This window comes from Empidonax traillii, unplaced genomic scaffold (genome assembly GCF_003031625.1).
Source record: "Empidonax traillii isolate 1590-97213 ecotype Southwest subspecies unplaced genomic scaffold, ASM303162v1 scaffold108:size1079785, whole genome shotgun sequence".
Classification (NCBI taxonomy): Eukaryota; Metazoa; Chordata; class Aves; order Passeriformes; family Tyrannidae; genus Empidonax; species Empidonax traillii.
In genome coordinates, this window is record NW_020955301.1 from 1,043,343 (window position 1) to 1,068,575 (window position 25,233).

At 40.1% G+C, this 25,233-nt stretch overlaps 1 protein-coding gene across 3 annotated transcripts; it reads left to right on the forward strand.

The window, feature by feature from the left end:
- MTAP (methylthioadenosine phosphorylase) lies at positions 1–23,975 on the forward strand. Of its 3 annotated transcripts, none has more exons than XM_027882638.1 (8): positions 1–69; positions 5,262–5,348; positions 10,771–10,829; positions 13,063–13,230; positions 17,429–17,531; positions 21,141–21,380; positions 21,886–22,008; positions 23,058–23,975. In XM_027882638.1, exons 1-8 carry the CDS (start codon positions 22–24, stop codon positions 23,094–23,096), a joined length of 867 nt encoding a protein of 288 aa, XP_027738439.1. In that variant the 5' UTR covers positions 1–21; the 3' UTR covers positions 23,097–23,975. The 3 variants fall into 3 exon arrangements, with proteins under 3 accessions (XP_027738439.1, XP_027738440.1, XP_027738441.1); XM_027882639.1 differs by lacking the exon at positions 10,771–10,829 and adding an exon at positions 1,300–1,381 and having other exon boundaries at positions 50–69; XM_027882640.1 differs by lacking the exons at positions 1–69; positions 10,771–10,829 and adding exons at positions 601–714; positions 1,300–1,381.
- Positions 23,976–25,233: the final 1,258 nt, after the last annotated feature.

A 25,233-nucleotide genomic window follows, 5' to 3' on the forward strand; every position in this document is an offset into this window, starting at 1 on the left:
ACACCCCGCCCTCCCGCCAGCATGGCCGCCGCCGCCGCCAGCGCCGCCGCCGCCCCGGGGCCCGTGAAGGTAGGCGCGCCTCCGTCCCGCCGCAGGGCAGCGGCCACCGCCGCCCGCGGTCCCTTCCCTCCTGTCGCCTCCGCCCGCCTACACCGGGAGCGGGAGGGTGCGGGCCCCACCGCCGCCGCCGCCGCCCTCCCGGCGCTGCCGAGCGCGTGGCCGGAAGCGCTACCTGCCTGCCTGCCTCCCTTCCCCGCTCCCTGCCGCCCTTCCCGCCGGGAGCGGGCCCGGCAGCCGGGCGGGGCCGGGCGGCAGAGGGGCCGCGGGGCCGAGGCCGCTCGCTGGCTCCCGCGGGCCGGCCGTCCCCGGAGAGACGATCTTTAAAAAAAACCCAAAAAAAAAAAAAAAAAAAAAAAAAACGTTTTTAATGAAACCCAGAGGCCTCTCTGCTGAAATTTCCAGGTGTCCGACCCGGCCGCGGTGCGTCGGGTTTGTCAGTGCGAGGGACCGTGGCAAGTTTGTAGCTGTGCCCCGTGTGTGAATGTGCACGGAGCCCGGAGCTGCGGCGGCAGCGAGCGGTGCTGGAGGTCCCCGCTCAGACCTGTCCTCCCCGTGTGCTTGAAAAGCGGCTCAGGACAGGGTGGTACCAGGGCTGAGCAGGCCTTTGGGCAACCCGGGGCTCCGTTTTAATAAACTACAAATTCGTTTTCTGAGGTGAGGTAACTCGCTCAGTTGCTTCGGTGCGTAGAGAACTGTTATCAGTTGTCCTTAGTTTACAGTTATTTTTTCTCTTAATGCAGTTTGATGTTCTGCTTTAAGGAAAAGTCTTTGTAATACCATCCTCTCCCTCTTCTCCATATCCCCAAAACAGAAGAGAGGAATACAGAAGGATTCGTTGGTCATTAGTTGTCACAGAGCCTCGTGCGTGATAATGGCAGTGTTTAGGATCCTCAGGGGGACAAGTGTAGGTTTTTACTGCACTGATACTTCTGTGCTTGTGCTTAAACCTGCTTGGGGAATTTCTCTCAACGCCAGGTGAAGAGAGATGTATACTTCAGTGTGGTTGTTGCTTGGACTCCCACAGAGTGGGAGCTGCTGATTTTGTAGCTATTGGTGTGATAGCTTTTTGTTAGGTTTCACTTTTGCTTCTCTTTATCCCAGTGTTTGAGGTGGACTATATTAAAATAATTCATGTTTCACTCTACTGCAATGCCATTTTACTTTAGATTTAATTTCAGATATCCTTAGATACAGCCTCCATTAATTTTTACAAGTTATGTCCTTTGTGTCCCTTTGTAGGATGCAATCAATGTCTGGAATGGAGCATTCAATCTTTCCATTCTTGAGGTCACTCCTAGATGTGACTGGCTTTTGAGGAAAGGTGAGACTGTTCTCCCTGGGTCAGGTTCTCTCTGCCATTCCATACCTTCCGTGCCTGGGCTCCTAGATGGGAGTAGACCTCAGTTCCCTTGACAGGGTGTCGTGGTTTAGGAATGTTATTCTTTAATTTAGTGTTTCCACTGAAACCGCTCCAAACCATGCTGCTGGCTCACTCGCCTCTCCTGTAGGGATGGAGAGGAGAATTGGAGGCACAAAAGGTAAAGATCATGGGTTGAGATAAGAACAATTTACTGGAAACAGCAGTAAGAAAACAAACAGTAACAGCAACAATATTAGTAAGGAAAGTGTACCAGAGAGGCTAGAGGTTCATATGCAAACGCTCACCACTACACCACGGGGAACCCAACTGCATTCATGCTGCCCTGACCCAGAAGAGTCCCCTTCCCCCGTTTCCAGAAAATGATGTGAGGTGGTGTAGAATTACCTCCGTGTCTGGCCATGCCCCCTCCTTGCTACTGCAAAACTTAATCCTGTCCTGGCCCAAACCAGGACATAGAGTATCTCCCCCACTGAGCCTAGAGCATCTGCATTCCTTTTGGTAATTCACTAGAAGGTTTGAAGACAGAATTTAATATAGAATCAGATTGCCTAGCTCCCAGATGCAGATGCTATTTCTGGAGATTATATATACTGGAGGAAAAATAATTGTCAGAGAGATGAATTTAAATTTAGGGTTAGAGCTGCCAGCTCCAAGCTGACATTGCGTGGCTGAAGAAGCAGCTGCTTCAAAAATCTCTGCTGGCCTAGCTTTCCTTCCACTGGAATAGCTCTCCAGCAAATTATAAGTCGGCCCAGCATTTCTCTAGCCAATGTTGCTTTGGTGGCTTCAGGGTTGACCAGACTGCCACTGAGGTGTTTTGCAGTGGGGAAGAAGGCAGAAACAAAATCAACATAGTCCAGCTCTTCTTCTGTGCTCTGTGTTCTCTGCCCTGGGAGCTGTGAATATTTTGCAAGCTCATTGCACTGCTACTGTTTCTGACAGCACGGCCATTGGTGTTAAAGCCTTCTCAGGAACTGAGCAGTGCAGCACAAGCATGTGCTGATGCAGCTGCAGCAGCAGGAGTAGTAAGCCTGAGAGCAGATTTGGAAGCAACTACACCAGGCCCATGCTGCCCCAGGTGAGGTGTGCTGCTTTCTGGTACAGGGACAGTCTGTTATAGTGATGGATCTGTGTGCTCATAATGACCTTGAAGCATTCCAGTTCCAAAATAACTTTTATATGATGTATCTGTAGCTGGTATCTCCAGCATTGCACTGTTTTCCTCTGTCCCCACAACTTTCACTTTGGCAGATGTAAGAGTTTGGGAAGGTAAGCATTCCCTTTTGAATATTCCTAACCTTAAGTCGTAACCAGTGTTATAGGAAGCTAAAACTAGTTTGGTAACTGAAGGAACCATTTTTTCCCTAGATTTAAAAATCTCCAAACAAACCCAAAAACCCAACCAACAAAAAAACCCCCAACCATCAATCAAACAAACAAACAAAACCCAAAACAAACAAACAAGCACTGTTTTTGTACTGACTTCTATCAATGTGGCGTTCATCACTGTTAACTGCATGCAAGAACAAGGTTAAAGATGGTCTTTTGTTGACTTTGCCTTGTAAAATTGCTCCTGTTGCACACCTTTCGCAATTCTTAAGGCTGTATTTTATTCATCCTAAAGTGCGTATAGTTTTCAGGATTTTCATGAGAAATCTAGCAGTCTGAATGTTCATGATAACTAAGCAACACGAGTAACGTGGGAACAAACCATCAGTACTACTGCAAACAATGATCTAGGTCTTCCCTAATACTTGTATGTGTGTTCAGGGCTGGAGTCGTAGGTTTAACTGCTATTTTCCATTGCACTGTTCCCCGAGCTCCACAGGGGGGTAGCAAAAGGAAGCAGGAGATTGATTAAAACTACCTCATCGTGTCAGGAATACTTCACACCATCTGGTGTGGTAAGCTGTCTTAGAGAAGTATTGGGTGTGTACTGAAGACCACAAAGCGTCTACTTGTTGAGAAGCAATTCCTGATAGCCAGCTAATACAGTGGTGGAAAAATGGGGTCTCCATGAATGTGAAAGTAAGAAAAGGCTACAGAAAGAGGCAGTTCTGTGTGTGTTGTGGAAGCGGGGGTGTTGTTTGTTGAAATCTGGAGGTTTTATTTGGGAAATCTTCAGTCTTTGTGGTAAGAAGTTATATCAGAACGGTTCAAATTTTTCTTACTGTGATAAGCAAATCAGTTATGAATTCTTCAATATGAAAGTGATACAAACTATGCAACAACAAATTGAAGGAAAAAAACCAGCATTTTCTCTGTGGTGATAGTGACATCATCTTTCAATACCATTACTAAGCTTTCAGTTACAGTACCCATTCCATCCAAAGAACTACAAGTGTTCTGAACTCAAGAGAAAAACTGCTTGAAAATTGAATTGTCCATAGAGTGACAAAAAACAAATTACTTTCCAATTATGAACTGGAAACAAGAAAATTCAGATGCGTCTTTCTTTAGCTGGAATGTGAAATCACAGGCAAATTTAATCTCAGTAAGAATATATGTTTCAAATTAGCCTTTTTTTTTCTTTCTCTTTACAAAGAACTAGAACAGATGAGTGAGAACAAGAAATTGGTGATTACCAAAGGATGACAGATAGGTGGTAATTGTGAGTCACTTCATGCTTTTTCACTATAAATCATATCAAGACACAATGGGGATTTCAGTTGGGGGAACTTCTTAGATTTTGTCAAGTCAAAGTTTTTTTGAAAAAGTTTTCATTATTTTGGATGCTGTATAGTAATGCCTGTGTCCTGGGGTAGAGTTAATTTCCTCTCAGTATCTGGTACAGTGCTGTGTTTTTGATTTGGAGTGAGAATGATGTTGATAACACACTGATGGTTTAGTTTTTTACTAAGTTGTGTTTGTCCTGAGCCAAGGAATTTTTTTTTTTTTTTTGTCTCATGCTCTGCTGGTGAAGAGGTACACAAAAGAAACTGGGAGAGAGCTTTGGCAGGGCAGGTGGTCTAAACTGATATTCCATACCACAGAACATCATGCTCAGTATATAAACTGAGGGAGTTACCTGCGAGGGAATCCGATCTGGGCTTGGGAAGGGGGGTCTGGGATCAGGGTGGTGAGCAATTGTACTGTGCATTACTTGCTTTTTCCCTTTTTGTTATTGTTATTATAATTTACCATTGTTACTGCATTTTACTTTATTTTCAATTATTAAACTGTTCTTATCTCAACATAAAAGTTTTATTTTGGTTCTCCTCCCCATTCCACTGGGATAAGCGGGGAGAGAGGAGGAGCTTGAGTGAGCGGCTGCTTAATTTCCAGCTGGGCTTAAACCACGACAGCCTGCTATTCGGTATGGTGGTTACGTGTAAGACTGTTTTTCTCCATGTAAACAAGAAGCCTTTGTTGTAATATGCTTTCTACATGCATTTCACACTCATTAGAGGCATGCACAAATAACACTCTTCATTTTTATATTGGAAATAAATTTTGAGTTGGCACATCTTTGTGCACTTTTTCCATAGCTTCTTTTTTTTTTTTTTTTTTTTTTTTTTTTTTTTTTTTTTTTTTTTTTTTTTTTTTTTTTTTTTTTTTTTTTTTTTTTTTTTTTTTTTTTTAATTTGGTATTTCAAAGAGGAAATCATAGGGTAAGACATTAGCAAGTTAAATACAATTGTTTGGAATGAGTTATTTGAAATTTCCATTCTGGGAAACGTGTTGGGCATATTATGTTTTGTTATTCTGTAGTCTAGTACCATCTTGAGCAAAAAATACATTTTGTAGCTGCCTGGTTAGTTTTTCAGGCATACCATTAAATGTAAATTGCAAAAAGACTAATATGTACTTTCTGTGTAAGATCGGAATTATCGGTGGAACTGGCCTGGATGATCCAGATATCTTAGAAGGAAGAACAGAAAAATATGTTGACACTCCTTATGGCAAGGTCTGTATAACCTTTTTATTTATTAATGAAACTTGAAATTCTTCAAGATGTGTATGTGTGCTTTAAGAATTTTTAAGCTGTTAAATGAATGTGTAAGGGAGGTCCTGGCACAATAATATTCTATTTATTTGCTATGTATTGTGTAATTCTTAGTTTGTAGAAATGAAGTATTGTGCAGATAATGTGCATCTCTTCTCATTTGCAGATTGGATGAATTTACAAACTCAGTCCTGAATTTGCAATCAAGAGATAAACCCTCTCTTTCAAATTTGTTCTGTTACGTACTATCTGTCAGATCCATCCAGAAACCTTTCCAAATTGCAGAAAACTCTCGTTTGAAGTATGTGGGCCACCACTTCCCCTGTAACTACTGAGTTATGCTTACATGCCAATGTAAAGTTGTGCTTATAACCACATAATTTGAAAATGAAACTCTGAGATGTTTTTGTGACACAGGTGTTCTTAAACAATTCTCCTTCACATTGGTTTGGTCCTTTTTCTCAGTAAAAGGAAGTGGAGGCTGAGGCTGTCGCTCTGTACACAGCATTGGGGGTGTTGAGAAGGATACGTCCTGCCACAAAGCATTTACACTAGAAACAGGGAAGACAAAGGATGAGGAAAAGCAAGGGTGAGGGAGGTTCTAATTGACACAGAAAGTTCATAGAAGAACTGGATCTTAGATATTCTGTAATGTCATAAGACATGGGGAGTCTGGGTGCTTTATGATTGCTGTTGGAATTACATCTTACAAAGTCTAGCAGTGTAAACTAGTATACATAACCATAAAACATCTGATATGTGGTAACAAGTGCTTTTTTATGAGTAGAAGCTTGCCAGAAGGCTCAGTGGTATGGTATGTGATTGAGTATCTAACTCTGTGCCTCCAGTCAAAATTGGTTTAAGGAGGAAGTATGAATGTTAAGAGCAGGAGGAGTTTGTGTGAACGCCATTCAGGAAGGGGAAGGAGATTAAGATTAAGGGAGGGGAAAACATTATCAGAAAAATACATTTGACTTTTCTAGCATCTTTCAAAATGACTTAACAAACTGTATTAGAAAGAAGGGAACTGACCTTCTCTGTTTTTTATAGTTTGCTTTCCAAATGCAGCCATTGTTGTTCTAAAGGGGAATCCTCTGGCTAAACCAAACCAGTTGCCATTCTTTCCCTGGTTTTTGAGTCATGAATGTTCACAGCATGGATGAGTTTGGAGACTGCTGACAAAGCAAAAGTAACACTATGCTTGTAGCAGGTATTGACTGAAGCCTTACTATCTAGGAAGGATGAAACAGTTCTCCCTCAGAGGGTTCTTTTTAGATCAGATTTAAGGGCACAGTGTCAGCACAGCATTTGAAGGTCTGTTCTGTCACAGCACTGAGATGCAGCAGGATTTGGGTGACACAAATTCTGCAGTGCAATAGCTGGCCTGCAGCAGGGTTTACTATTACTGAGAGGAGTGGGAGTGCTTGCACGATAGGTCCTTCACAAGAGAGTGGAAAAAGCTTCCTCAGTCCTGTATCTTCAGTCTGTATGGAAGGCTTTTAAAATTTCGTTCAGTAAGCAGATTAGCTACTGTCTTCTTTAATATGTTCTTCACAGAACACAACATGAATACAGGAAAATAAATCTTGATACCTCTTGTGGTTTGTGAGAAACCTTGATCAGTAGGCTGGCTGTGTCTGAGCCTGTGTATTATGCACTTAGCATAGGCTCAACTTAAAAGCTCATTAAAAGTTTTTTCTCTATGTAAGGGTGGTCGGGGTATAACTGAGATGTCATGGTAAGAATCCAGTCATGAATTCCAGATGGTGTGGTGAGTGTGGGATAGGGGTTCCAGATAGTGTGGGACTGTTTAAGCTGACCTGGATGGACTATGAAAGAGAGCACAGCCAAACAGCAAACTTTTATCCTTAACCCTGATGGCCTGTCTTCTTTCTCTTACATCTGAACTTCTAAGAAATCAGACCATTGACCTGATGCTTGTTTCATGTAGATTTCTTGCTGTGTAAGGTCACATCAACTTCGGTGGTTCAGTGCAGTTTGCATCCTCATGGAGCAACTGATGGGTCAGCCTTAGTGTAAGATGTGCAGAGCTTACTGAAGGAGTTACAGTTGCATAAAGTGCATTGTCTGGGTCAAGTTGATGGACTTCGACTGAAGCAGAAACAAACCTCACAAATTCAACTGGTATCATTAGATGGATCAAAATTCACCTAATTTGATTTATTAGGTGGATCAAAATTTTGCCGTTGAGACTTTTTGGTATTCAGGAAGGAGGTGTTACACAACCTACCTCTCATTTTAGAAGTACAGAGTTGAGAGGAGCAACAGTTGCTGAGTGGAAGAGGGCAGTTTTAGGTTCTTTTTAAGTGTGGCTTGAAAAGTTTAGATGTTTGTGTTTGTTAGCATTTTTTCTGAAGGTGTGTCTTGTTCTTGATTGTTTCTTGAAAGAAAACCAAAAGGGGGATTTTTCTGTCATAAAGATACTTTGTCATAGAGCTGTGACATCAGTGGAGAGAGAATCTGCCTGAAGTTTTAAGAGGTAAAGGGCTTAATCTAAATAAACTTCAGAACTTTTTGGTCTTTTATTTCCTGAGAGAAATGAAGATGCAATATCAAACTGTTTAGTTCAAGCAAAAGGAGGAAGAATGAGAGTGAATGGATGTTAGAAGGAAAATGCAAGGCATAGTTAAAAAACGTATGTCTATTTCCTTTTATCATGTAAAAAGGCAAACTGTACAATTCTACTTCATATAAATTTGGGGGTTTAATTTATAAGTTTCTTGGCAAGAACATAGCCAAGAGATTTTTTGCTTTGTGGTGGTGATGTTCCTTAGCACCTTTGACACTTGACAGCAGCAAAATAGGTGTGTCTTTATTGCTGTTTCTTTTTTTTTAGAAGATGAATAATAGCTTACATTTTGTCCATATGGAGTCCTTGAATTGTCTTCTGCTTGGTCTTCTCAAATCATAAGAATCATTTGGTAACAAGACTTTAACATTAGGGAACATGGGGATCTTTTTTTCAGGTGAAATATGGAAAAGGTTAAAGGAAACTGGTATGGCAGTTTTTGCAGTTCACTGTGTTGATGTTGGTCCTTTTATGATCTTTCAAGTTACATTAATGATAATTAAAATGCACTACATAAGTTTAAAAAAATAAATAAGCTTACAGTTCTTAATATTCCATTTGCCTTTCTCTTTTGTCCCCTTTCAGTGCATCAAAAATTTGGTGTTCTATGGAAAACACCCTGAAACTGTTGGGGATTCTACTTCCACATATGGCAGATATTGTTCTCCTACAGGATAATAGATGCTGTTCTGAGCAATTTTTTCACTGAATTTTGAAGCTACTACAAAGCTTTGTTCAGAATATACTTTCAGTTAGATTGTTTTACTTTCTGGATGACAGATCTTGGTTCTGAATCACCTTTTTCCAGACCGGCAAAATATCTTCCTATTCTAGAAAATTATTCTAGGGGCTCCCCCTTTCCTCTGGTCATGGGTGTCTCTGGCAAACTAAACAGGAGGGAATTTGGCCTTGCAATTGAGCTTTATGTTCTTGCATGAGGAAAAATCAGATCATGTAATGTAACACTTACGCACCTCTTCTGCCTCCCCAAAACAATGTGCATTGTTTGGTTTGTAAACTAGCTCACAACTTATATGAAGGCTGGATACTTTTCATCTCAAGCATTCCTTGATTTTTATTTTCCTTGGATATAAACTTTAGTCTGCAACTTGCTAATGTTTAATTTTGATTTTGATAGGAGACAAGGAAGTCCTGGATGGAAGTCCTCTTTAGTTTATAGGAGTACTTTTGTATCCTGTTGTGAGCAAAGTGCTTATTACTTCACGCAGCTAATGTGTGCAAACAAAACAAAACCCCAAATGCTAATTATTGTGAACTTCCTTATTATGGAATGTTGTGACATCATAGCTAGCAACTAGACAGCAGGGCTTTTGCCCTGTGTGAAATTTCGCTCTTAAAGCCATATTTGCTTCAGAACAGTATTTGTAAGGTGAAGTAAAGATCAAACATTTAAATATCAATAGTTTAATATTAAATGGAAACTTGTAAAAGGAAGTGAAAAAACACTACAGGTCTAAAAGTAAATGCTCTGGAACATTCCCTTTAAAAAAAAAAAAAGTAGTAAATATGTGTCTGACAGAATTTAAACGTTGGTGATGCTTTGAGAGTTTCACGTGAATATTTGCCAAAAAGGTCTGTGCAGTAGGAAGTAGAAGGTGATGATTTTATTAGAAATTGGTGTCTTCAAAATGCAGCTACATGGGACTCACATATCCCTTTATTCTAGAACTCTGCAAATTTTCAAGTGTGTAATAGAACTGGCAGCTGTAAAACTAAGTTCTGATTGAAATCTTGCAGCTAGCATTATAATTTTATTTGTATTTTATCCAGTAGCCGGCAACAGAACATTCCTAGATGTAAATGTTTGAGCCCTTCAAGACACTTGCAAACTTGTGATCAGTAAATAAAGCATAATTTTGTTCGTAGCTGTTTAACGAAAAGGGAGGAGAATACAGCCCAGAGCGCAGTTAATTTATTGTAATGGTTGATGACTCAGCAGCTGCCCTGTGTGGGCACTATGTCCCATCTCTAAGTCCAGGTACATGTCCCAGCTGGACAGCTAAAATGAAAATACTCTGTCATCCTGGCTGGTTGGTGTTTGGGAAGAATCATTTTCCTGTTGTGTAGCTGTGAGAAAGGTCCTGGGGCTGAGCAAATACAGCACTGCCTCTGCCACTGAGGTACCAGAATATCTCTGTCGTATCACAGTTCACTTCCCAAAAGCAGGACTTCCAGCAGCAGGGAAGAGTTATTTTTTCAAGAAGCTGGGGGTGAGCTGGAGGAATCCAGAACTCTTCATGCCCCTATTTAGAGCTAGGGGCCCGTGGTAGAAAGACTGAGAAGAGAATGGCAAGTGTTGTGGAAAGGGACAGATTAAATGTCATTTACGTTGGGAGGGGACTTTAGTAGAGAATGGCACTTGTTTAACAAAAAGGCAATTACAGTTTACAGGAAAGAGTGAGGCATGCTAATCAATCAAACAGGAATATGTACATGCTGCTTTTTTATGTCTGAAGCTCTGTTTGAAATGCTCTTTTGACGTGTTTGAAAGTATTACAGTTTCAAAGCCTAAAGTAAAGGGTTGCAATGTTCGTGTTTGTATGAACACAGTAAAACTGTGATAATCCTTTTGATCTGAATTTTGATCTTCCTGTACCAGACTGTTTTACTAATCTGCCATATCAAATTACAGAGCTGAGCTCAAGAAAATGTGAGAGCTACAGTGGTAGCCAGTATTTCCTTTTGTAGCTATTGTGCTTGGTTTTGGGTAGTAGCAAAGGTTTCTAATATGATTGTCAGGCTGTAACTCATTCTTATTTGCTTGTTTTGCAGCCATCAGATGCTTTGATTTTGGGAAAGATCAAAAATGTGGACTGTGTGCTCTTAGCAAGGTAAATGAGCATTTTAATGGGTTTTGTATTATGTGTCTCAAAGTTTTCTCAGGTTTTTTTGTTTTCTTTTTTTTTTTTTTTTTTTTTTTTTTTTTTTTTTTTTTTTTACTGTAGTGAACTAAATTTCTACTGTGACTTCATCTTGCTCTGTGTGGTTGCTAGCAAAGCCCAGCAGAAGTCTGTGTTGTTTCCTTAGCAAATTTGATGTTGCAGGGACTGAGAATATTAAAAATACTGTCTAGGTTAGGAAAGAGAAATCCAATGGAGGTACTGCCCTTGTGAGAATGGCAGCCTGCAAGGCCATGTGCTCTGGTGGTAGGTAGGTGGTGCTGATAACCTTACTAATTAATTCATCTGCTCACTGTGTTTGCAGATTTCCTTTGTGAAATGGAGAAAATGCCTGTTTCCAGATGAACTGTGTCTGATATTACTGTAGAGTCTTCCAAATCATTCCCTTTGATTATTGAGTGCTCTGGCTGTTACAGTTATTGGTTAGGGGGCTGCATCCTCTGCAGTTTTCCCTAAATGATTCAGAGATCTCTTACTATACTAAATTAACCATAAGAATGCTAACAGTTCTCAGCATCTGGACAGCATGGGCAGAGCCAGGTGCTAATGACAGCAGCAGGCCCACACAAGTAAAGGTGATTAATAAGTGCAGGATCCATCCAGGAAGTCCAGGCAGGAGCAGTAGGAAATGGGAGAGAAGGCTGTAGCATGTGTCTAAAGCCCATCTTGGACTGCAGACAAAGTACAACATAGGTCTGAAGGCCAGCTGGGAGACGGGGCTGGGGACAGGCACACCTGTGGCATGGCTTGGGCCAGGAGTGAAGGCTGGGGCCTGAGCTTGGAGGCGGGAGCACCTCAAGTGTGGGTGGAGGCCCAGGGTGAGACTGGCCAGGGCAGTTAGGACCCAGTGGTGCACTCAGGGCCCTGATTCTATTCATGCCAGTGTTTTTCCATTAAAGCTGCTGATTGCTAACCATCTCTGCAACTACACCTCTGTCTGTGGTTTTACTTTTCTTATCTTTCATGGACTTTACTCATGTATTTTTTTTACAACTGGACAACATTTTTCTCATTTTCTCAAATGAAATGCTAAGTCAAGATATCATAGCAGTGCTGTGTCAGACTAGACCTTGGGCCACAGATGTCTAACAACTTGACTGTGATTTAACTTCCTCACTGGGATTTACAACCATTCATATATGACCTTTGTGAGTTTACTTTTAGGGCTGAGGTACCTCAAAACACTTTGTGTTTTGGTTTCTGAATGTCAGCTTTCAAATTAAAAAAAGGCATGTGTATTCTAGAAGAGGATTGACAGCAACTACAACATTAAGCAATAAATCTGCATTCCTAGTAGCTTGTCAGAAATGCTAATGACAACATGGGAATCTTGCCTGACAGTACTTGGTCACGTTGTGTGCAGCTCTCAGTTCCCAAATGATCAAATTCTTAGGACTTTTTGATCTCTGAAAAAATCAGTTGGGAAATAAAGTTCCTTGTTTTCTCTTACATGGTTGAAAATAATTTTCAAATGTGTTTAATCATTATGTGAGTGATGTACTTCTTTAGCCAAGACAGAGAGAGCACAAAAGCTTGTTGCTTACAAGACTAAGTACTTCCTGTCTTGGTGAAGAAGAATACTGCAGCAGTGTGAAGTCATTCTTTTAATTTATGAAAGCTCTCAGATCACTTCAAAAGTGAAGAGAAAAATGTGTTGATTCTACTGTTTTGTTTGGAAAGATGAGAAGTTAGAACACAGTGTTCTGTGAAGTGCTGCTCTTTTCTGTGTGGGGAAATACAGGCAGCACTTCTGGGCAGAAAATTCATGGAGGTGTATATAAATCTTAAAAGTTTCCTGTGGTGTATGGGAAAAGAGTTTCAGAATCTATGGAACTGACATAGAAAATTCAGAGAAAAATGCTTATTTTACTCTTGAATCTGATGAAGTATATTTGGGTTGTATTTTTAAGATTCTTTTCATTACAGTCTTGAACTTAAAAATTTGTGCGCTTAAAAAGACAATTACACCACTATTTCTAAACTGAATGCTGAGAGGACCTTAGTATGTTTAGGAAAACAGGCTACAGTGGAAGTAGCTGAAATGATCAGTTCCACTTCCAATATTGTTAGGGAAAATATGTTTCCTGGGATTCTCTGTATCTGGAATAAGGAAGGCAATTTCAGTCCGATTTATGTTACTCTCTTGCAACATGTATCTTTGCAGACATGGAAGGCATCATACAATTATGCCATCGAACGTCAATTACCGTGCAAATATCTGGGCTTTGAAAGAAGAAAATTGTTCCCATGTATTAGTGACTACTGCCTGTGGTTCCTTACGAGAGGAAATACAACCTGGTGATCTTGTCATAATTGACCAGTTTATTGACAGGTGAGTAACAGGGAGGTAAACATGGACAAGTGGGGCTAAACAATATAATAACATGTCTGTGTTAAATAAAGTTTTTGTGAAATGAGGTGACAACCTCAGTTCTTCTGTCAAAAAGTGAGATTCATGCTAGGAGATATGATAGGAAATAGGAATGAGATTACAAAAAGTTCAGTTCCAACAGGTATAGAGGTACCAGGTTTTCAAGAGTGGCCACGAATGAACTAAAGTACAGCTCCATGAGAAGAGTATTCTTCTTCAGAAGAAATCTCCTGTTCTCAGATGTGGGTAAGAAACATGGATAAGAGCACAGAGCACAGAATCTGAAGTGAGATGGAGAGGAATGAAAAAGCATAGTAGGAAAATATATGCAGTAATGGTAAGGTTCTGCAGAAGAGAGGTAAATGCAACACAGTAACAAAAGAGACAAGGTTGTTTTAAAATGAGGATACATGCTTGCATTTGTTTGCTAAGAATCATCAGCAACTTTTTTTCCAAAGTCTGTGTCCTCCTGCCAGTTGTAACCCTTCCTGCTTATCTAATGTTTAGAAAAAATTAAGCGAAGCTGGGGGGAAAATATAGTTACATGTAAAGATCACCAGCAACACCAATCTTTCAAAAGAGGCAAAGAGTATCTCAGGCTGCATTAGATGGGGTGTTGCCAGAGCTGGGGAACTTGATCCTCCTTCCCCTCTACTTCACGTTGGTGAGCTACACCTGGAGTACTGTATCCAGTTCTAGGCTCCACAGTGCAAGAGGATAATGGGCACACTAGGTATTCCATCTCTGCTTTCTTTGTGCTTATAATTATGTGTATTTAAACAATAAAAGATCCCTTTTGTTCAATGAATACAAAAACATACTGTATTCTCCCTTCTCCCAAATCCAGAAATAACTACAGGTGCTACTATGAACTGCAAAATTTGTTTTCTTCTTTGTAACAAGTACTTAAAAAAAAAAAAAAAAAAAGGAAAATTTTTTTATACCTTTAGCTCCTGTTAGTTGATTACAGCATTGCTAGTCAACTGACTACGTCAGACTGATTAGAGGCTTTTGAATACTTTGGTTTGCTTCTGGTATTTGGTACACGAAGAAAAGTGAGACTTACTTGAATGACATAACTCAGTTGGGGAGATGCAGAAAATCGCTTCATAAAAGAAATCCTGTAACAGCTGCCCATTTTATTGTTTTGGTTCTCTGTGTCACATACACAACTGCAATTATTCAGTATTGTTACGCTTTAAGTGTTTTTGAGGGAGAGTTTTCTTTCAGTGTCCCTGACGACGCAGAGCATACTGAGACTGATTTTTATACAACCAATGCTGCTGTGAATTTGCATTTTGTTCTTTTATTAATAATAGTTCGATAATTCAGTGTTACTGGGAGAAGGAGGAAGGTGATGATGCAAGTGATAGAGACCTGTTTGTCACAGACAGAAATGGTTGTTTGTTCATTTATTTGAGTTGGATTTTGCATCCTAGAATCAGGCATAGTCAGAATTGCCAGAAAATCCTGTGTTACTCTTACCAAAATGACTTAAAAACTAAAATGAAGGAGCAAAAGCCACCTTACTCTCTGATTAAAGGTGTGACTGTTGCTGCAGAGTGGGGAGTAGAAACTGGGAACCCCTTCAATATTGCAGTGTGTGCAGCTTTGAATTTCAGTAAGGGTGAAGAAGGCATGGCAAAACTATTTAACTATTTAACTATTTATGTTTGAGGATTTGCTTGCACTAAGAGTGCCAGTGTTCCCTTGAGCTTGGTACTCAAGCAATTGTGCTTAAAAACATAGATACCCCTTTCCCAGGGAAAGAATTCCCTTTTCTCCTTCAAGGCCATCCCTTATTTGGCACAGAGGCATCCTGAGGCTTCATTCTCCACAGAGCTCTACGCACAGGTCAGATGACCAGCAGAAGCAATGCAGCACCATCTCTTTGCAGCTTGTTTAAAGTTATCAATCCGTTCTCTTCTGGTGCTGCTTCTGATTTCCCCCACTGGGAGTATATCTATACTCTTTCTTTATGCTATGCTTTGATCCTTCTGGATTGTGCACTTCTACTGTGAGTATCATGGCTGGTTTCTAGCCAGGCATGTGGTGACTTATTCCTGTTTTATTGTAAGCAATCAGGCAGTTGTGTAAGATTCAGTTGGGCTTTGTTGTTAAGTAGGCCTTCTTCTGATAGAGGGCATGCAGACTTCTCCACACTTAAAACTGTGAGATCTAAGGAGCAGATTGTCTTCAAAGACTGGTTGTTGAGTTCCTTATTTCTTGTTTCCTGCTGGCTCTGTAAGGAGTCACTCAGGGTACATGGGTATGTCTTCAAACACCTATAAGGAGACAAATACTATCATTTGTTTCTGGCTCTTGGTCTCTCTGTGAGAGTAAGGCAAGGAAAGCATCTGTGATTCTGTGACCTTAATTTTTTCTGCAAGGGATACAGGGGAATGGTATTGCAGCAGTTAAAATTACGTGCTGCTGCCCTGTACCTTGCAGACAGATGAGTTGGACAGATCAAAATGCTCAACCTTTGACTTGAGTAGGAGAGCTGGGGAAAGGAGGAGAGGCTAAAAGGCTTTCCTCTCTGCCAGCCATTATTTCATATATAGCAGGAGTCAGAAATAGGTTCAAATCCACTTTTAGTCTTACCATAACCTAGCAACTTACAGACTCGTCAGCTGGCCCATAGAAATAGCTGTGGCCTTTGCAGAGTTGCAGCCTTCCATGCAGAAGAGAAATTGTCACACTCTGAAGTGCAAACACATGTGATCCATTTGCTCAGAGCAACTGTAGGTCTTACTGTTGTTATTCCCACGCAGTTTGTATGTATGGTGCTAAACGTAGTAGGGTTTCTTTATAGGCCACGTAGAGATGTGGCCACTCTCTTCGAAGGACAGGATATCTGAAAGTCCGATATTAGTATTTACAGCATCTGAAATACTATAATGCTAATAATAATACTATAATACTAAATGGATTATGACTTTTACCATTTCCTCCAACTCTAAATAGTTTATTAACAGACACTACAGAAAAGTGTGAAAAATCAGATACATTCTATTTGCACCTTTTCAGTATCCTGCAAAGAAAAAGATAGTATCAGTATTTCCACTGATTTTAACAGTGTATCCCATTTTATATATGTTTTTAATTTTTTGTTATCTTTGCTATTTTATAATCTCATTTTTTAGCTCATAGGCTACCCTATTTTTTTTCTCCAAACCTACTTTAACATATAACTTATGTTTTAAAAAATATTTTTTTTTAAAAATATTTGCTAACTTGCATGGGGGGGCCTGTTGTAAACAGTAGTAGCAGCAGATGTTTTGTATTTTAACTGTGGGTTGAACTTGGCTGTTGTCTCCATTTTCTCCTGTAACGTACAGTATGTAAAACACTGCAAGGAAGAAGGGAATGTCTCAAAGAGTTTTGTTCCAGAGGGTTTGTGCCATCCAATTGACTGAATTAGCTTGAGGCAGTGCATTTGAAGGTAAAGTGATAGTGGGCAACAGTTCCATGTGTTCCAGAATGGCATGCCAGATGGTAATTTCTGCAGCAGTTTGGCAAGGAGACAATTTCTCAGTTGAAAGAAAAGAGGAAAAGGATTCTCCTGCTTGGAAGCTGACAGTGCATTTGTGTGATCTTTTCGAGAACAAGAAGACAACCTGTTGCCAAAATTTTTTAGTTGCATTCACACCTCTTTTGAGCAGGAAGCTGTTCCTATAAACTCCCATCCTTTTAATGTAGGAATGCAATGATATGAACAAGTTCTATCTTGACTAGCCTTGTGGTAATTCAGACTTCTTGCCTTCTTGAAAGCTTACTGTGCTCTTTTTTTGGGGGGTTATTTGACTGACTAATGAATTAGCTGATTGTTTTTGGGTAGAATTGGAACATAATGTGGCGAACATGGCTGAGGAACATTGTGAAAATGCTAAGAAACAAATAAGCATTTCAGTGTCAGAAAAGATTTTCTCTGATTACTTGATAATGCACTACTGGAGTAACACTTTTATAGTCTTGAGCTCCGTTCTGAAGGGTTTGTACAGAGGCAAAACAGGATTACAGGTGGTCTTTAAGATCATACTGATCATTTTCCCCCCACCTCCCAGGGATGCCGTGTTTTTTTGATTTGTAGAAATTTCTTGCTTTCTCTTCTGTTTTCTCTCCATTCTTCTCCCTAAGCATGTTGCTGCTTTTCTAGGACAACTAAAAGACATTGTACTTTATACGATGGGCAACATTCCAGACTTCCAGGAGTATGTCATATTCCAATGGCAGAGCCATTCTGCACCAAAACCAGAGAGGTTAGTGACTTTTGTAATACTATTTAGAAATGTTATTTTTATGGCACTTTTTTTGTGATATAGTAGTCTAATTATGCATTCTTAGAATATGGTCACAATATGCACCTCTTTGTCCTGTTTCTCAGCTATGTCATGGTATTAAGGACAAATGTAACATTTGGAAGGCATAGGAGGTATAAGATCTTGTGTCTGTCTTTCTAAGGGAAGTATGCAGAAGACATCAATTGGCAACCTAGATTTCCCCAGAGTCTTAAGAAATGGACAAAAGATCTTTATTTATCAGGTAACCAGCAAAGAGAGCAATAAAGTAAACAAAGCAGTTAGAATTAGGACCCATTTTGTTCTGAATAAAGCTGCACCTACAGTAGAGGCACTCCACATATTTAGTACAAATAGTTAAATCAATAGTACTTTAGCCTTCACAGAAATTAGAGTCTTGCACTTTTGGGTTTGTGCATTGTAGATGTGGGTGATGGTGGAGAGTGAAGGGTTAGGATGTTAAATGTGAAAACAAGCCAAATTGCAGCCGCCTGTTATTCTTAACTTGCTTTCAGTTTGGTCCCTTCCAGATTTTCAAGGTTCATAAATATTTAGACTAGGGAGTGTGAAACACTTCTGTTTTTCAGCACCTTTATAAACTTCTGGGAGGGCTGTACCTGCAACTGTGTCACCTTAGTGTATTCTTAGAGTTGAGGAAAAAGGAAGGTGAACGTTGAACTGCAAATTTTTGCTATTGTTGAATACTCTGATCAGAAACTGCAAGAAGGTACATTCTTCAGGGGAAGAGGAGTACTTATAGAGTCAGTCATATCGATCTAACAGACTTGCTCTCTGCAAGGAAGACAAATCTGAATTGTGAAGGTGGCACAGTCTATACCCAGAGAACGTACAAACGCTTTTACTACTGATGATCTATTCTGCTTTTGTCACCGGTTCACTTCAGTGTCATTACAGGCTATTTTTGTTAATTGGCCACACTGCTGGTTTACCCACCAGCAAGTCCACACTGGAAATTGAAGTGTTCTACAGTGAACTAAAGATGTTTCAAGTCTCATGAGGAAACAAACCACTGCATATTAAACATGTGCATACTTTTGACCTTCTTCTATTGAGCTGCAAATTATACAAAATACTTCTCATTTTTCTTGCAAAAAAGAGTCTAGTCACATGCTCTTACCAAAGGTTAGTTGGCATAGAATTGCTTTCTAACTGTGAGCATAGTGTCATGTCACAATAAATACAAGGAGTTTATTAAGAAATGGATTATAAACAGTGTTATTTCTGAAATGATTGGCAGCACTTCACACTGTCTCTCACTTTGGAAAAAAATGTAAATACTCATGCATAAGACATTTCCTGGGCTTGCAGGAACCATACGCCTAGACTAGTTTTCTTTCAGTTGTTAAGTAGCTAGAGACAATATTATTTGGGTATTACAGTTATTGAAAAGCCAACAGAGAAATGCACCTTTTCAAACAGAGAAAAAACATTTAGGTACTTCCCAGTCTCACATGTGATCATAATCTCATTAGTCTATGCATTCTTATCAGTTCAACAGATTTTTTTAAAGAACATATGGTTTTGAATTTTTTATGAGGCTGAGAAGGAATATTTTCGCTTCGTTTGAAATACCAGACGAAAGTGACTTAAACTTTCTCCATAAAACTATCTCTGAAAATTGTTGGAATAATTTCAGCCCAATTCAGGGGAATTTCATCAATAAATGCAATAATAATAAAACCCAAACGGTAAATGTAACATTCTATTTAAGGAATTTTGCATCAAAACATCTGAAAACTTTATATTGTATGGCTTTTTTGCAAATACATTAAATATTCTGGTTTAGTTGGTTTATGCACTGTAAATTAAATAAGAATCTAACCTGAGTTTATCTTTTCCTCCAGCTGTAAAGCTTTGCATACTACAGAGTGCCTTGGTTATTACTGCTTTCAGAAACTGAGGCTCAACACAACATCTTATAGGCAGTAAAATTGGAATTTTGTAAAGTATTTTGGAAAAGTACTGCTCAGCTGTGGGTTAGGTCAAGTCACAATTCAAGTTGTCTATTGATTTATTAACAATGTATAATAATTGGCATACAGTTAAACATAGATTCAGAATTAACATCAGCAATAAACCAAAATATTATGTGTGATTAATATTAGATTAACTTAAAGCAAAGAATTAATCATAGAATGTTAAGGGGTTGGAATGCACCTTGAGCATCATCTAGTTCCATCCCCCCTCCTGTGGGCAGGGACATCTCCCACTAGACCAGGTTGCTCAAGGCCTTTTCCAACCTGTCTTTGAACACTGCCAGGGTTGGGGCATCCACAACCTCCCTGGGTAACCTGATGAGTGTCTCACCACTCTGACAGTAAAATGTTTCTTCTTAATATGTAATGTAAATCCCCCTCTTTCAATTTGTACCTATTACTCCTTGTCCTATCACTACACTTCCTGGCAAAGGGTCCCTCTCCAGCTTCCCTGTAGGCCCCTTCAGATACTGGAAGGTCACTGTGAGGTCTCCGTGCACCCTTCTCTTCTCCAGGCTGAACAGCCCCAACTTTCTCAGCCTGTCTTCACAGGGGAGGTGTTCCAGTCCTCTTATCAACTTTGTGGCACATCTCTGGATTTACTCCAGCAGTTCCATGTCCTTGTGTTGGAGACACCAGAACTGTTTGCAGTACTCCAGGTGGGGTGTCACAAGAGCAGAGTAGAGGGGTAGAATCCTCTCCCTTGACCTGCTGTCCACGCTCCTTTCGATGCAGCCCAGGATTCCATTGACTTTCTGGGCTGCCAGTGCACATCTCTGGGTCATGCTGAGTTTTTATCAACCGTCACCCCCAAGTCTTTCTCCACAGGGCTGCTCTCAGTCACTTCTCTGTCCAACCTGTAGCTGTGTCTGGGACTGCCCCAACGCAGGTGCAGCACCTTGCACTCGGTCTTGTTGACCTTCATGAGGTTTGTATTGGCCCACCTCTCAAGTGTGTCAAGGTCCCTCTGGATTGGCATCCCTTCCCTCCACCTTACCAACTGCACCACACAGCTTGGTGTGTCAGTGAACTTGCTGAGGGTGCCCTCGATGCCACTGTCTGTGTCACTGACAGAGATGTTGAACTGTATTGGCTCCAGTACTGATCCCTGAGGGACACAACTCATCACTGGTCTCCATGTGGACAGTGACCCATTGACCACAACTCTTCAAAACGTAAATTTCATAGTACTGTTCTCATTAGCTAAGCTTCACCATGTGATAATGTAGTGCTCAGTGGAGCTCTTCCACCATTCTCTTTGTAGTGTAAGCACAGTCTAAATATGCAAAAAAATCCTGTTTTCCAGTCTTCTTGGTCTGCACTGAAAGCAGTAATCCAGCTGATACCAACAAAGTCAAATGAGTTTAAGTTCATTACTGTTGGTAGGACTGTAAATTTCTCTTGTTCAGTGAGGAAAACTAAACTGATCCTTCGCTTTGGACAGCTGTAGCCATATGAAGTTTGACTGCTTTGTATAAAGCTAACTTCTTTTGTATATAAGCTTTTTGGTGGGATGCAAAAGCACTGCAGGAGGGGAATTGCTTCCTTTTCCTGATGTTGGCATGTTTTACAGGTTCTTATTGAGACTGCCAAGAAGCTGGGACTCCAGTGTCATTCCAAGGGGACAATGGTCACAATCGAAGGCCCACGTTTCAGTTCTCGAGCAGAAAGCTGTATGTTTCGCAGCTGGGGAGCTGATGTTATCAACATGACCACAGTGCCTGAAGTGATTCTTGCGAAGGAAGCTGGAATGAGTTATGCTAGCATTGCCATGGCAACAGATTATGACTGCTGGAAGGAACATGAAGAAGCAGTGAGTGAAACATTTTTCCTCTGGTCTTGTCATGAGGGATTTGAGTGAGAATGTGGTTTTGGTAAGAGATGACATATTGAACTAAATCTACTCTTGCCTACATCAGTATCCCTGAGGTATTTGTGGTGTATCATTGTGAAAATAAGAACAGTCAGTTGTTTCTCTCTTTCATATTCACAGACTTCTGTGAACCTTCTGTTCCCTCTTGTCTGAATCAGGTGGTCTTTGATTATAAAGCTCATGAACTCTGTGTACGACTTGTCTTCTTGTGATTGGACTGGTGTTTTTTATTTTGCAGCTCTGTGCAAAACAGCATATCTACCTTAGTTCTGTTTGTGTACAGTACACAAATACACACCATACACACACAGAGGAAAGGTGTTCTTACTGTCTGAAAAGACATTGTAAAGCTTCACCTTTACGCTTATGAGTTAAATTTATTTGGTTGTTAAAAACGTGTGCCATCAAAATTGAGAGACATCATTCAGTTTTATTGTATTTCTAGGTTTCAGTGGATAAAGTTTTAAAGACGCTGAAAGGGAATGCAAATAAGGCTACTAGCATACTCCTTACTGCTATACCTCAGATAGGTTCCATGGAATGGACCAACACCCTGCACACCCTGAAAGTAAGTACACACATGAGGCTGATGAGTACAAGGAAGGGGGTATGTGTATAAATGCATAACAAAGGTGTATGTTACAATATGTTTCTGCTTAAATCACAATGTTTCAGAGTAGAAGCTTCAAGAAACCAAATCCTTCCAAGAGGGGCAAACATCCTACAAGATTCTTGCAGGCTTTATTGCAAAGATCTAGCTTCAGTTTTAAAACCCAAAAGCTTACCATGTAAAACGTGGTCTCATTGCTGAAGGCAGTAAATGAATTGGTGACAGACAGCAGACAATTTCAAATGGGAACTGATATAGTAGACCCTTCCTTATCTTTGCTAGGAAAAATATTGGTTAGAGAGGAAAAAATTGTCCTGTTGTAAGAATTTTATCTCGTAATAACTTGGAACTGAGCTCTGTACCTTTCTTACAATGAGGTTCAACCCCATAAGGATCAGGAGAGAATCTGAACTAAAATGATAAAAGGGATGTCCTCTTGAAACTGGTTTTTCTTACAGTGTGGCTGCAAGCAAATCAGCTTATGGTAAGGTGTCAGAGGTTTTGTGAGTGCTCCTCAGGTAAATTTCTTGTCTCTGTGAGGAAACCTGTTCATGCTGCCTGCCTTTATTTGAACTTCTGTACTAGCCTTCGTGAAATGGTATTTGTCAAACCTTTGATACAAGGAATAATGCTGTATTTTGAGTATTGTGGCAAGTCAATACTGTGGGATAGTTTAGACTGGGTAAGGTACCTATAGATACCATATATACATGCTTCAACATACTTCATCTTTGACTCACGTCAAATATAGTTGTTTCTCTCAATACCAATCAGCCTGTCACAGAGGTTTTCAAAAGTTGTAATGACAACTCCATGTGCAGATATGCCCGTCTTATAATTCTTTTAAATTCTGTGCTTTGGAAGAAGTTGGAGATAACTCTACAGCTGTAGGGTGTTACACCTATTTGTAATCCACATGGAAGCTGTGTAGTCTACCTTTACATTGAAAAGTAATTCACCCTGCACTGGCAGAAGCAGGATTCATCTACTGTGACTTTGTATTTCAGACAACAGTGCAGTGTTCGGTCATCCTGCCAAAGCAGTAACAACCTGGATGAACCTTGGAGTGCTTGCAAGGAGGAGTGGATCACTTTTGAACTTCCAGAGGTTATAATATCTTCAAAAATTATTACAAGCATAAAAGAACGGACTAAATGTTAACCAGTGATAATATGTAAGGCTGCTGTTATCAGTTTGATAATGTGTAAGATGATTAAAATTAGCTATTGAGTATGTTTTCAACTAAAAATAACTTTACTGTCAAGCTGAATCACACAGTGGTGGAAGAAAAAAATCAGTATCCTCTATTCAGTGGTACCTTCTAACTGATGATAGAAATGAAAGTCTAGGTAATACTCTTCTTGTAGTTTCATAAAATAAGAAAATAAAGCAGATTTGCAGATAGGGTATTTGTGTTGCTGTTTCTACCTCCCATCTTTTCTTAAAAGTAGTTGCAATTCACTTATGAAACATAGCAGAAAAACTGAACAAACCATGTCAAATAAAATTTATGCTATTTTTATACATTATCCTTGTTTTTAATTCCCGTTATTTCTTTTTAAAACGGTGTATTTTTTTGTGTGCTAGAAGACATGATTTAATAATTGCAGTGGTTCTGTCACAGCAGCAGTTGCATAATGAATTAATGTTCTCATTGAAAAAGTAAGGTAATGCCTAAGCCAGATTTGTGCCTAAAGATGTACTTATGTGACTTACAGAATTGTACAGAAAAGTGCTTTGCTGCCAGTGTCCCACTATGCTGGCCATTTTCTGCTTCTCTGAACAACTTCAGGTTTAGTTTATGTATTAAGTGCTCAGTGCTTTGAATGTATGCATTTCAATTTTTTTAATATAATTTTACTTCAATAAAATAACCTGCTGCTTCTTGTCTAGTTAATAAATTAAAAGCTTCTCCAAGCTATGTGGAAACTGTGGTTTTTGGTTTTTGAGTTTTTTTAATTCTAGTCATTAGTGCTTGAATTTTCTTTATCTCACAATGACTTTGCCATTCTTGGCACAGGTTGGTGGTGATACCTTATAAGCACTGCTTTTAGGAAGACTACTTTTTAGAAGACACTGTGCTGCTCAGAGTTCTAGGTTCTAAGTTCCTACAACAGGGATTTGATGAGACACAAGTGGATCAGAATGCAAGGCAAGCAAGGAAAATATGAAAAACGTGAAAGGTAAGGATTCTCACAGTAATGTAAAAAAACCCAGCTCATCCAAAGGAAAATAAGAGAAAGAAGGTACATAAGCATTTTACCTTGCCGGTCTTGTTCTGTTAGACACCCAGACTGCCGCTGTGAAAACCTTTAGATTTGGACATCCTTTTGGCTAGCAAAACCAGTACAAGTGCTTTTCAGATACGGGTGGCAGTGGCTGAACTGCTTTTCTGTATTTCCTGGTGGGTTTTTTGAGAACTTGGGTTGCAGGAGCCAGAGCTTGAACATCTGTTTCACTGCACTAAGCCAGTGCAGGCATCTGGCCTTATTAATGGTTTCTCTTTTTATCCTTGTCCTCTAGGCACATTTGGTGAAATAGATTAAGGCCAGGAAGTTGGTATTTGGACGTTCCAAGATAAAGTTGTTTATGGGTGTCCATTTTCAATCTCTTTTTACATTTGGTGGTGACATATAAAGATAATTGTTGTGTTGATTTTGGTTTTCGTTGTCTCTATTGGGTACTTAGTGTCTCTGGATAGCGGCACAGAACAGGTCCATAGGTAGTGAGTTCTGTTCCACATTTCTGTTCTAAATTCTTCCTATGCAAGGCTGGATAACAACACTAGGTAAGGAGGACTGTGTCCAAAGCACCTCTCCTATGAGGATGGACTGAGAGAGATGGGCTTGTTCAGCCTGGAGAGGAGAAGGCTCTGGGGAGACCTTATAGTGCCCTTTAAGGACTTAAAGGGAGCTTATAAGAAAGATGGAAGGAGACATTTCAGCACAGCCTGTAGTGACAGGACAAGGGGTAACAGTTTTAAACTGTAAGGGGGTGTATTTCTATTGGATGTAATAATTTTTTCTCTATGAAGGTGGTGCAACACTGGAACAGGCTACTCAGAGAAGTTGTAAATATCTTTGCAAGTGTTCAAAGTCGGGTGTGACAGAGCTTTGATCAGCCTGGCCTAGTGGAAGGTGTGCCTGCCTGTGGTAGGAGGAGTGGGCTCTCTGGTCTTTGAAG

Excerpts from the sequence above, each read along its gene's own strand:
- MTAP (XM_027882638.1), top strand. The coding sequence starts at position 22 with ATGGCCGCCGCCGCCGCCAGCGCCGCCGCCGCCCCGGGGCCCGTGAAG. Across the intron at positions 21,381-21,885 it reads GGAAGGAACATGAAGAAGCA|GTTTCAGTGGATAAAGTTTT; the intron begins GTGAGTGAAACA and ends TTGTATTTCTAG. Across the intron at positions 22,009-23,057 it reads ACACCCTGCACACCCTGAAA|ACAACAGTGCAGTGTTCGGT; the intron begins GTAAGTACACAC and ends TTTGTATTTCAG.